The 11,080-nt window shown below is 37.3% G+C and overlaps 1 protein-coding gene across 9 annotated transcripts; it reads right to left on the reverse strand.

The window, feature by feature from the left end:
* Nucleotides 1-257: 257 nt before the first annotated feature.
* Nucleotides 258-5,014, reverse strand: LOC147382094 (cyanidin 3-O-glucoside 5-O-glucosyltransferase (acyl-glucose)-like). Of its 9 annotated transcripts, XM_086429576.1 has the most exons (9): nt 4,392-5,002; nt 3,955-4,290; nt 3,672-3,860; nt 3,417-3,508; nt 2,994-3,104; nt 2,697-2,757; nt 1,530-1,605; nt 1,254-1,325; nt 432-683 (listed from the first exon to the last, which is right to left on the reverse strand). In XM_086429576.1, the coding sequence occupies exons 7-9, from the start codon at nt 1,588-1,590 to the stop codon at nt 544-546; spliced, it is 273 nt and encodes a 90-aa protein (XP_086285702.1). In that variant the 5' UTR covers nt 1,591-1,605; nt 2,697-2,757; nt 2,994-3,104; nt 3,417-3,508; nt 3,672-3,860; nt 3,955-4,290; nt 4,392-5,002; the 3' UTR covers nt 432-543. The 9 variants fall into 9 exon arrangements, 5 of the variants coding, with proteins under 5 accessions (XP_086285698.1, XP_086285702.1, XP_086285701.1 ...); XM_086429575.1 differs by lacking the exon at nt 2,994-3,104 and having other exon boundaries at nt 4,392-5,001; XR_015174136.1 differs by lacking the exons at nt 1,254-1,325; nt 1,530-1,605 and having other exon boundaries at nt 261-683; nt 4,392-4,996.
* Nucleotides 5,015-11,080: the final 6,066 nt, after the last annotated feature.

Below are 11,080 nucleotides of genomic sequence, written 5' to 3' on the forward strand. Positions count from 1 at the left end.
ATTGGATTGAATGGTCCAACAGACCAATGCTTCTTGTTTCCTTGCAATGCCTCTTGACCCAACATGTCTATAAATGTACCTTCAATTGGTCTACAAGTATTATAAAGAGCCACTATCGTTGGTACATTATTACTCATAAAACTACTTAAGCTATGCCATTTCCATGTGACCCTACCAAGTATACACACACACATACACACACACACACACATATATATATATATATATATATATGGATAAAAAGAACTCAAAAGCAGTACAGTTTTAGCTTGACCCACACCGTGCCAACAATGTGTTCCTACCAACAGGCACACACGCACGGGCACAGGCCTAGCAATCGTTGGGACTGGGTGTAGAAACTAAGTCAGGACTTTGAGAAAGAAAAAACAGACATACAAACCTTAGAGAAAATTTTCATTAAAAAAAATTAAAGAAATTACCTTGAAAAAAGGGTAGCACAATCACATCTATATTCTCTTATTCTTGAATGAACCTTGCAGTCTTATTGAACTGCATATCTCTTGGAGCACTTGTCACACTGCTTCAGCTCCCATGGAAGGTTAGGGCCTCTCCTGGGAAGCTGTAAGTTCTGATCTCTTTGAAAGCCTTTGATGCGTATCTCACAAATAAATCTACTTGTGGCAAGTAATCCTTTGGTGATAAAGCCACTTCAGCATCTGGATCTAAAGCAATCAAAATAAAGAAAGATAAAGAACAAGACATTTAACCAAAAAATTTAAGAAAATTGAAGAGATGAAACAAGAATATTACCAAAGTACATCATAAGCAACCAAACGAAGCTTATAACTGAGCAGAATCTCTAACATACAGTTTTATTAGAATAAAAAAAGACAACCAAATTGACCTTAAAGGACATCAAATGCTTGATTCCGCCATGTGTCTCCAACCCTGTGGCCAATCATATGCGAAAGGCTGTGTACTTAAAAAAACAATCAGCTAACTTTGACAAAACAATTCTTAAATCCCATACTCAAATGATAATAATGACAATTAGTTCCACACGTTTAGTAAGCTTATGAGATTATAAATCATATCAAACAGCATGCGGAAGTGAAAACAAATGCATACTAGCTCATCAGAGGTCGACAAAAAACCATGTATTTAAAAATGGCTACACCAATTGCTAAGTAAATAATCATGGTATGATATGAACTTCAATCAAGATGGATTTAATTTTAAGAAAATGAAGTACACTTAAAATTACTATTGATAAGAAGGACAATTAATTTCACCATTTGCACGTAATTCATTTATGAGATTGTTGTAGAATTCTTTGCCCTTTGGATTTATCTCCCCCCTTCCTTCTGCAAGCACCAAAAAGTCAAAGAAATTCATTAAAAGATGCTATTGAAAAAGATTTTTTTATCTTTTGCTCGATTGTAATGCCTTGCCAAGTGATTATGTTAGAATATTACATGATGATGTATCTTGAAATTTAAGAATTTTAATTAAGGGAAAAAGGACAATTTAAGAATTTTATCACACAAGATACTAGTTGAAGAACATACTAGGCAGTAACCTGCTCCAAGAGATGGAGAATCTATACACATCCACTCCCATTTGCTTCATCAACTTCACATCTTCCTGCAATTACAATAAAGTGATAGAGCCAGTATTGGGTACAATCATCGCTGCCACATATTTCAGAAAAAATATCCCTACAACAGTGGTGTCAACGATTAATTAATGTCCATTTTCCGTTTGGGAAGGAAGGATTGTATCAAATTTTTTCCTTTACTGTATAAACTAAAGATATTAGCTCCTCAAGTGGAACAGAACCATCACCTGGACCAACAAACTTATGTAATACCCCAATAAGCTTGATGGTTGCATATACATAGTATAAGATAAGCACCTTAGATCATCCCTACTATAAAAAACAGATAATGAGAATTTAACTTCTTAGAAAAGATACAGCTATAGCAACAACGGAAAAACAAGTGTCATCGGGAGACAAAATGTTTCTTCTATGCACCAAGAATCATAAACTTGAACACAAATATGTGAAATTTTCAGACACTGGAAGTGTCATATTCATACATCCTGAAAGACAAATCAAGACAAGCTAGGATAATGTCTAATTTTTGTCACCCCAAAATCAAGATGTGTTGGCAAGTTTTGCCAACACATCTTGGCATGTGTTCTTCGATGCAAGCAGTTTGGTGCCAACACATCTTCCATTGTTTGCTTGTTCTTCAATTTCCTTCTCCTTGTCGGAGGTACGTCTCCTCCACCCTCCTTTTGATAATATATACCATTTATGTTCATTTACAAAGAAAGGCATGCCAACCATGACAAGTAGTCTAAGGTGTATCCAAAAAACTCAACTGTATGGTAAAAAAAAATGGGCAGACTACTTCAACGGGACAACCCAAGCGTCATCAAATGGTAGCTTAATTAGCAATCTAGTTACTAAGAAAATGATTGGTGTCAATAGGGGGAGCCATTTGAAGATTGCAATGTTTTTGCAGAAGAGTATAAACAAATATCACAATCTTTAATGTCATAAATAAATATTTTCAATGAATATGGTAATCTAATCAGATCACAAATATACAATCACTGACATGCATGTGCACCAAGACAAGTATTGCATATATCCTAAAATTCCAATCCCCATTGAATTATTTAAGAACATAAAGCATCAGAACGAAAGGGTAGAACAGAAAACTCACCGCATGAAGTGAGTATTCACCAAAGTGTCATAGAATGGTCGCCACTGAACTTTCAATGACACTAAAAAATGACGGAAAGTTGTTTAAGAATACATTAGTCAATAAACCCAACCAAAAAAGGGCACGTAGATGAACATAAGGATGTAGGAAAAGAAGCAAGTTCAAAGCAATCATGGCTACTGTTCAGATATATTCAAGACTAGAATTGATGTCCCTAAAAATGAGAGAAGTTATCTAAAGCATCCATAAAACCCCCATAGATCCCCTTCAGTCATATAAACAAATAGATTTAAGTACCTGAACATTTTTCTCTCCCCACCCAGGAACAGCACAAAGCAAACGAATCAAAATCTCTACTGACTGGTCAAGGTCTTGAAGACCTTCTACCTCTTGGTTTAGAGACAATTGCTGCAAAAAAACACTACTTATTTACTACAGTAACAATAGTCCCATTAAAAAAATAATCAGGGAAAACCTAAATTTCTCCACCAGTATAGTATACCAAAATTTTAATTGTCATCAACAGAGTTTTGTATCATTAAGTGAATAAATAAACAGAAACAAAAGTAATGAAACTTCATAAGAAACTAAATAAGTGACAACCTATCATGAACAATTTTTTCAAATTTATTGGCATTCATTTGAATTGCTCACCGAGCAAGGGCAGTGAATCAAGATACATTCTATCCAAGTGAAAACTCTGAAAATTAGTAAACTCACCGCTGAGGTCTGGAGACTTTTCTGGAGGCGGGAAGAAAAGCAGAGGAGTTGTGGAGTCCCAAGAATTCAGAGAGTCCCTTGCCCACATTGGCCTGCCCACACACCAAACCATTAGAGACTAAACAAAACAATCTTGATGCAATATTATATAACTTCTATGGTGGTAAATGCTAAGTGGAATTGAACTAAAAATATATATAAAATGTTGCAGGGAGACCAACAGAGTAATATATTAAAAGTAACAAGATAATGCACCTCCATTTGCTTTGGGGATTGTATTTTCAGGTGGTGGTCTAAGAGGTGTAGGGTGCATATAATTCAATGTTCTGGGAGGAGGAAAAGACCACCCACGACTCAGTATTTGTGAGGAGGGTGCCCGTTGTGGTGGGCCATAGTAGGAAACAGGTGCATATGATGCCTCAGTGTTCTCACAGTGTGCAGGGCCTGTGTGTGAAAGAAGCCATTAATTAATACTCAAAGACAACAGGAATAATAAGACTAAAAAATCAATTGATAAGGCAATAAAGAAAGATCCTACAAATATCAAAAGGGCAAGTAAATATCCAAAGTAGTCGACGAGTTGACACTTGACGTGTCTGGCTGCTGCTGAGGTACATGGTGGTGAAAATGATTTGGCAAACTCTGCTCAATACGAATCACATTGGAAGGTAACCACTACAAGCATTAGCATATGCAAACGACAAAAGTAAAACTCAAAGCTAACAGAAACTGAAAGTAAAAGATACTTACATGTCTAAGCATTAGCATATGCCCAAGTAAAAGATACTCAAGGGTGATAAGTAATGGGGATTGTAGTTAGTGCAGTCATTTGGGTGGCTGTTTTCCATTTCCCCAAGTTGTTTACAGCAACGGCCTGACAGCAATAACATTCAAGGATTAGAGTACATAAGTAATGCTTTATAGGTTTTGAAACAGTTAAGGCAGTAGAAGAGAGGTATGGGTTGGGAAATTAACCTCAAGAAATTTACTATTCTGAGATGCAGCCCATTCTCTGATAGCAGACATTGTTATCTGCACAAAGGCCATGAAAGCATTAGTGAGACAACAAACCAAAAATGAAATTTAGCAACCTCACCAAAATGTGTTGTCATTCCGAAATTTAAAAGCCTTAAAGACCCTTTCATTGGTTAGTTACCATTAAAATAAATTACCTCGTCAATTCTAAACTGCATTCTTTAATAGGAATTTGTTGTCAATTAAAAACAAAAACAAAAAAAACCAAAACAAAAAATCTGTGCATATAATTGATGAATCAATGACATGATGTCAAATGTATTAAAAAAAATAGAATAATTAAGTGTTTGGATTTTACTAATTTCTTTGTTGATCACATGGTATCATGTTGTTGACTCATCAGCTTAGCACATTTTTTTTTTTAGTAACATAACACTCGACTGAAAATCATCATCGAACCAAACGAATTGAAGGAAAAACTCCTTACACACACAGGCTTTCATCAAAAAGTTGTGTGTAGATCAACTTCTGGTACTTCTCTTCTTATCATCGTCCCTTGACAAATAATTCAAATGAGAACTAGACAGGAAGCCTACTTTTGATCTTACTTGACAAATAGCTCAAATGAGAACTAGACAAGAAGCCTATTTCCAATCCTACTTTTTTAAGTGATAACGTAACGCTTTACGAAAGAAAGCTGTTAATAAAATTAACACTGAATTTGAGCAGAGCCAATGTTAATGAGTGGAATTGAAGAAAAAAAAATTTGCAAACAAAATTGAAAAAAGTAATGGATCTTCTAAAATTTTCAGAAAAAGAGGCATATTCAGATCTCAAATTGATGAATATAAAAGATAATCAGATCTAAAATTGAGCTTAAAGAAGGGTAAGAAAGGTAAGAACTCATGTTCAAAACTAAAATTAAAGAGATGTAAGAGCTAGATCAAGATATAAAACTCCATAACCAAACTCCATCTTATTGTTAAGAACAAAGGATCTAATTGCAGCTTGCAACAGAATCAAACAAAATCCTAAAACATGCTTTAACATTGAAGAAAACGTTTGAAACCCTAAATTAATAAAGGAAAATCAGAGATTCAATAAAAAACTTTAACATACCTGAAGATTCGATCACAAACCAAGCAAAGGGAGGGAGATCGAACAAATCACTAAAATCTTCTATCAAACTCTGATCAATTCTGCCCTAAAATTTGCAAATCGAAACTTGGAGAGAGTCAATCTTAGAGAAAGAGATTCAACAGAGAGAGAGTTGATCTATCTCTCTAGATCAAAACTTAGAGAGTTGATCTTCTAGATCGAAACTTACAGAGAGATAGATTCGATAGAGAGAGATTCGAGAGAAAGCGAGAAGAGCGACGAGAGAGCGACGGAGTCGAGATAGAGATAGAGTTTACTTAGTGAGAGTGAGAGATAGATCAGTGAGAGTGTATCAGTAAGAGTGAGACAGAGAAGAATGAGACGAGCTTCTGTAAACGAAGGTGAGAAAAAAAATTTCGTGTGGCTATTGGCACCCCAACTTTTACTACTTATCGTTGAAACGACGATTAAACGACAGTCTTTAGCAGTCATTTTTAGCGTAATTCTAGAGTCGCCAAAATCTCAATATGACGTAGTGATAGGAGCCTCCACACCCTATTTTCGTATCAAAGAAAAAACCCTAGAAAAAGTAGGTGAAGAAGCCTCCACAACCTCCCCAAAATCCTTATTTTGGAGTCCCAACTCCTTACCTAACAACCCTACTTCGATTTTAGCCTAAAAAACACTTAGAAACCTTTCAAAAACACCCAAAAAATCCACAACAAATTCAAAGCATCCAGATCCAAGAAGGAGATACCTTGCCTCGGAGATCAGAAATCAGATCCGGAGACAGAACGAAGCAAAGAGTACGGTACAAGGAGCAGCTTCACCAGATCTGAGGGAATAGAACCTTTGCGTATCGAAGGTAACATTTTTCTATTTTTTTATCTAGGTTTTGGTCATTAGCAATGTAGTCTAACTTGGGATAAGTAGAGACCAGCATTAGCCGGGCGGGGTTGGTGCCTAACACCTTCCAACCCCGTAACATGATCCCCGGATTCAGATTTTCTATAGTAGATTAGTTCATTATCCGTTTTAGAGTTAGTTTGGTTCCTAGACCATAATAACTAGGTGGCGACTCCCAAACCTCAAGGGTCAAAAGCGGATCCGCGTACCCCGCGGATCGAGGGCGCTTTCAGTGGCGACTCCACTGGGAACTATTGAGGATCAAACTTGAAAAACCCCAAGTATGGGAGCATTGCCAAGATGACCTAGTTTTTTTTATTCAGTTCGATTTATTTTATTTATTTTTCCTGTTTATTTATTTTTGTAACTTGACTGTAGATGATTTTGGGTATTGCATTTTTTTTCCAATTAAGGATCACTTTTTGATGACCCCTAAATAATGGAAGATTCAAATTGACATATGAAAATGATGGAATGATGAAGGTTGGGACAGTAATGTTAAAACGTTTTTACAAAATATTTTAGTGAGAATTAAGTCTGGGAACCTCTTAATAAAATGTAGATCTCATCGAGTAGATTAATTTAGAACCTGAGTTCACTCAATTTCGTTATCGAAAGCCTTAGATATCATCGATGCGAGTTCAATTTGTAAATCTGGAATTATTGCAGAATGAAGGTTGGGACAGCAATGTTAAAACGTTTTTACAGAATATTTTAGTGAGAATTAAGTCTGGGAACCTTTCTTAAAACTTAGATCTCATCGAGTAGATTAATTTAGAACCTGATTTCACTCAATTTCGTTATCGGAAGCCTTAGATATCATCGATGCAAGTTCAATCTGTAAATCTGGAATTGTTTCTGAATGAAGGTTGGGACAGCAATGTTAAAACGTTTTTACAGAACATTCTAATGAGAACTAAGTCTGGGCATCTATTAATAAAATGTAGATCTCATCGAGTAGATTAATTTAGAACCTGAGTTCACTCGATTTCGTTATCGGAAGCTTTAGATATCATCGATGCAAGTTTGGATTATTTTTTCCTAATTCACAGAAAATCCGAATTTATCTAATGTTAGCACAATTAATGTTCCTAAGAGTGAGCTCATCTCAACCATTGTCATTCTATCATCAATGTAACATCTATTGGAATCTCGATTTATTTTGGATCACCCAGAAGTGATCATTGATTGGATCTTAAAAATTATGCCTATTGCAATGTTTGTTTGATTAATTATTATATGTCATGCTCATTAATTGATTTGCCATGATCTTGATAGATATATTTTGATGTGCATGCTTTGATCTTAATCTTGATGTGATGAATTATGTGGGTAATATTCATCTGATATTCATGTTGTGATGGTTTGATTAGGCCTATGGACCCATTTATTTGAAAAGGCCCCGGACACACCCCACCCTATGTTGCACACACCACATGCACGTTTACTGTTTTGCACACTTACACGTCCTATATAGCCAACGTGGCACTAGTGCGTGGCCTGGTCTCTTCGGAGATGCGACGTCATTCATGAAAACCATAACTCCAGTCACGTACCTTAGGGTATATCAAACTGGGGCATCAATACCATCTGATCAGGTGATTCTGAGAGGTGTATTGATGCACCCAGGCTAGAGCGACCTGAGCCTTTGACCTATTGTAAGCCACACAGTCATATGTCCCGATTGCCAACGTAGTACTAGTACGTGGTCGGTCCCCTCGTGGAATGCCAAACCATTTATGAAAGCTACAACTCTTGACTCGTACCCATAGGTATGTAAAAGATAATCTAAGTATATCAATTGCACTTCTTATCCAAAACCGATGCCTAAGCGAGATCTTGCCCCGCTGTACCCTACTGTACGAGGGGGATAGACTACGTCTATTCTAGATGAGAGGTATTTAAGTGGGCCCTTGCTCAGCATCATGCGCCACCTCTCAACTAAAGATCAAACTGGCTGTTTTTTGCTTCAGTGAAGTGAGTTGAAGTTTTAGATTATCACATATACGGTATATCAAACCAAGTCACCACGTATCGAGAGGTATATAGGTGTATTTGGGCAAGGATGGCCAGATAAAATGCATTGCATGTAGAAAACCTAAAGTCTAGAAGCCTTCCTATAGGTCACGACCAGAACTGACTATGAGTGTTCCCGGGTTGCTCCATTTAATCTAACCAAAAGGTAAGTAGGAGGACCGATCCATACCGTTCAAATTAAACCCGCAATATCGATCTGACCCAATGGGTAAAATGCACCAATCAATTTGAACCAATTAAACCAGTTGGCCCAATTGGCAAATGGATCTAACCGAACAACATCAAACCGGTTGGACCAATTGGTTTTTTAGGTTTAAAGATTCAACCTAACTCATACCGAAGAGATGCAATCAGGAGGTCAAACTAACTAGTCTGACCCAAGGTTCAACCCAAACCAGGGGTAGACCCGTAATTAACTTCTTTCACCCTTGTGGTCTTTATAGACTTATAATGCATTTGGACTTAATGTTTACAACCGGACTTGGGCTAAATCATGTCAAATTTCTTTTTATCATGTGGTTAAGAATCCAACCTTCCGAGTCAATAGTTGATCCTGATTTACTTCTAATTAGGTAATAATTGCTCCTAGGCATTCTAAACCAACCGTGCCACTTTGAGTCCGTGAAAAGAGTCGTCTCACCAAAGTACCTTTGTCAAGCCCAAGTAGTCAACACTCTCCACAAGAAGAAACAAGTACAATGGATGAAGCAACACTCCGTCAGATTTTGGACTCCTTTCAAGCGCAGATTATCGCTTCTGTCCAGACACAAATTGAGGCCCTGAAGACTGAAAAGAAAAAAGATAAAGTTGTAGAACCTCAGGCCGTGTTTGATCTGGTTGAAGATTTTGAAGATGATCAAGTGTCCTTTGACCCTGTATTAGCTCATCAAATAACTCAGGTAGAAACTGCATTGAAGAATATCAAGGATCCTGACAATCTCGTCCTTGGATTAGGGGCAATGACATTATTTCCTACAGTCCGTCTGCCAGAAAAGTTCACAATGCCAGATGTGGATAAATTTGATGGGACTGGATGCCCTAAGACTCACTTGAAAATATATGTCGGCATCATGCAGTCTCAAGGTCTGAGTGAAGAACAGATGGCCCAACTTTTTCAGAGAACCCTTACAGGTCCTGCCTTACGCTGGTTAATGTCACTAGACTCGTCTCGAGTAAGAACATGGCATGAATTGATGAAAGAGTTCATTGGTCGATACTCCTTTAACATGGACATTAAACTCACAAGAAGAGATCTAGAAACAACTAAGCAGAAGCCCGAGGAAACCTTCACAGAATTCATTGCTCGATGGAGAGCTAAAGCCGCTTAGTTATGGGACCGACCTCAAGGAAAAGAGCAAGTTAAGATCATCCTCAGGAATCTTACTCCCAATTATGCCAAGTACTTGATGCCTCAATACTTGCCTACATTTCAATCTCTTCTTGAAGTCGGAAACCAAGTCGAGGATGCCTACTCTTCGGGACTTTTTGGCAACTCGTCTGAGTCAAAACCCAAACACTTCAAACCCAGTACAAATTCCTTGCAAGTGGCCCACATCTCTTTTGCCCTAGCTCCTCAAGCCAATCAATCCTCACAAGCCAAGCCTAGGAGACAATTCTCCAATCTCGGGATGTCCCTTAGTGTTGCCTACCAAAAACTAATGAAAAGGGGACTGTTGACACTGTTACAACCCAAGTCGTTGCCTAACCCTCTCCCTCCAAACTTGGACAATGGACAATTCTGTGAATTCCATCAAATGCCCGGCCATGTTCTAGATAGGTGCATTACCCTCCGTCATGCTATCCAAGACCTTATTGAACAAGGAAAAGTTACCATACCTACTCCTACCGCGCCTAATGTCAAAACTAACCCTTTGCCTACTTTTCAAAATCAACCCCCTCCTACTCTGAATCAAATATCCATGTCCAAACCTGAATCAGTTGACCCAGCTTCTTTTATCCGTTTGATTGGTCTTGATAGTGCATCTTTATCATGCCAGAATAGGCTCATCTGTCCTGAGACAATGACAGAACTGAAAAGTAAGGACAATATGAAAGTAATGGGTTATTCAGCGTCAAACAAGCTTGAATCAGAACATGAAGGTATGGCAAAAGCGGACGAGCCTGAATCAACCCTCATGAAGATATCCAAAGTGGCATAGACCCTAGCGTTATGTCAGTTCCACTATGTCTTTTTATTCCAATAAAGTAAAGAAGCTTTTGATTATCATGCGTGCAATAATAATGTGAACATAAAATCTAACATGAAAAACGACTCAGAGCTCACTAATTGAACTTGATAAATATTGGAATAGGAGAATACACTCAAGAAGTGCATATTGGTACTACATTATCCTCAAAAGAACATGAGAAAATGATGAATTTATTTAAAAAATTCAGCAGTATTTTCGCATGGTTTCATGAGAATATGGTAAATGCGAACACTATTTTACCTTTAGGATTGCACCAAAATGGATCAGAACTTACTGTCAAGAGTGAACATCAAAGCCAAAGATCATCAGGAATGATGTAATTGAAACCGTCGACAAATATGCCAAGATTTGCAAGAAGGAATCCTTCATAAAGGATAAAAGATTTTCTCGGAGTTCTAAAAGAAGTGAACAGTCGAATGCGGAAAACTTAATCATATT

The sequence above is a fragment of the Akebia trifoliata genome, unplaced genomic scaffold (assembly GCF_017979445.1).
Source record: "Akebia trifoliata isolate Shusen 1 unplaced genomic scaffold, ASM1797944v1 Contig00028, whole genome shotgun sequence".
Lineage (NCBI taxonomy): Eukaryota > Viridiplantae > Streptophyta > Magnoliopsida > Ranunculales > Lardizabalaceae > Akebia > Akebia trifoliata.

Coding starts and splice junctions, on each gene's coding strand:
- LOC147382094 (XM_086429572.1), bottom strand. CDS start 4,033: ATGTACCTCAGCAGCAGCCAGACACGTCAAGTGTCAACTCGTCGACTA. Junction 3,861..3,954: donor TACTTGCCCTTTTGATATTT/GTAGGATCTTTC, acceptor TTTCACACACAG/GCCCTGCACACTGTGAGAAC. Junction 2,758..3,671: donor AATCCCCAAAGCAAATGGAG/GTGCATTATCTT, acceptor GTCATTTTTTAG/TGTCATTGAAAGTTCAGTGG.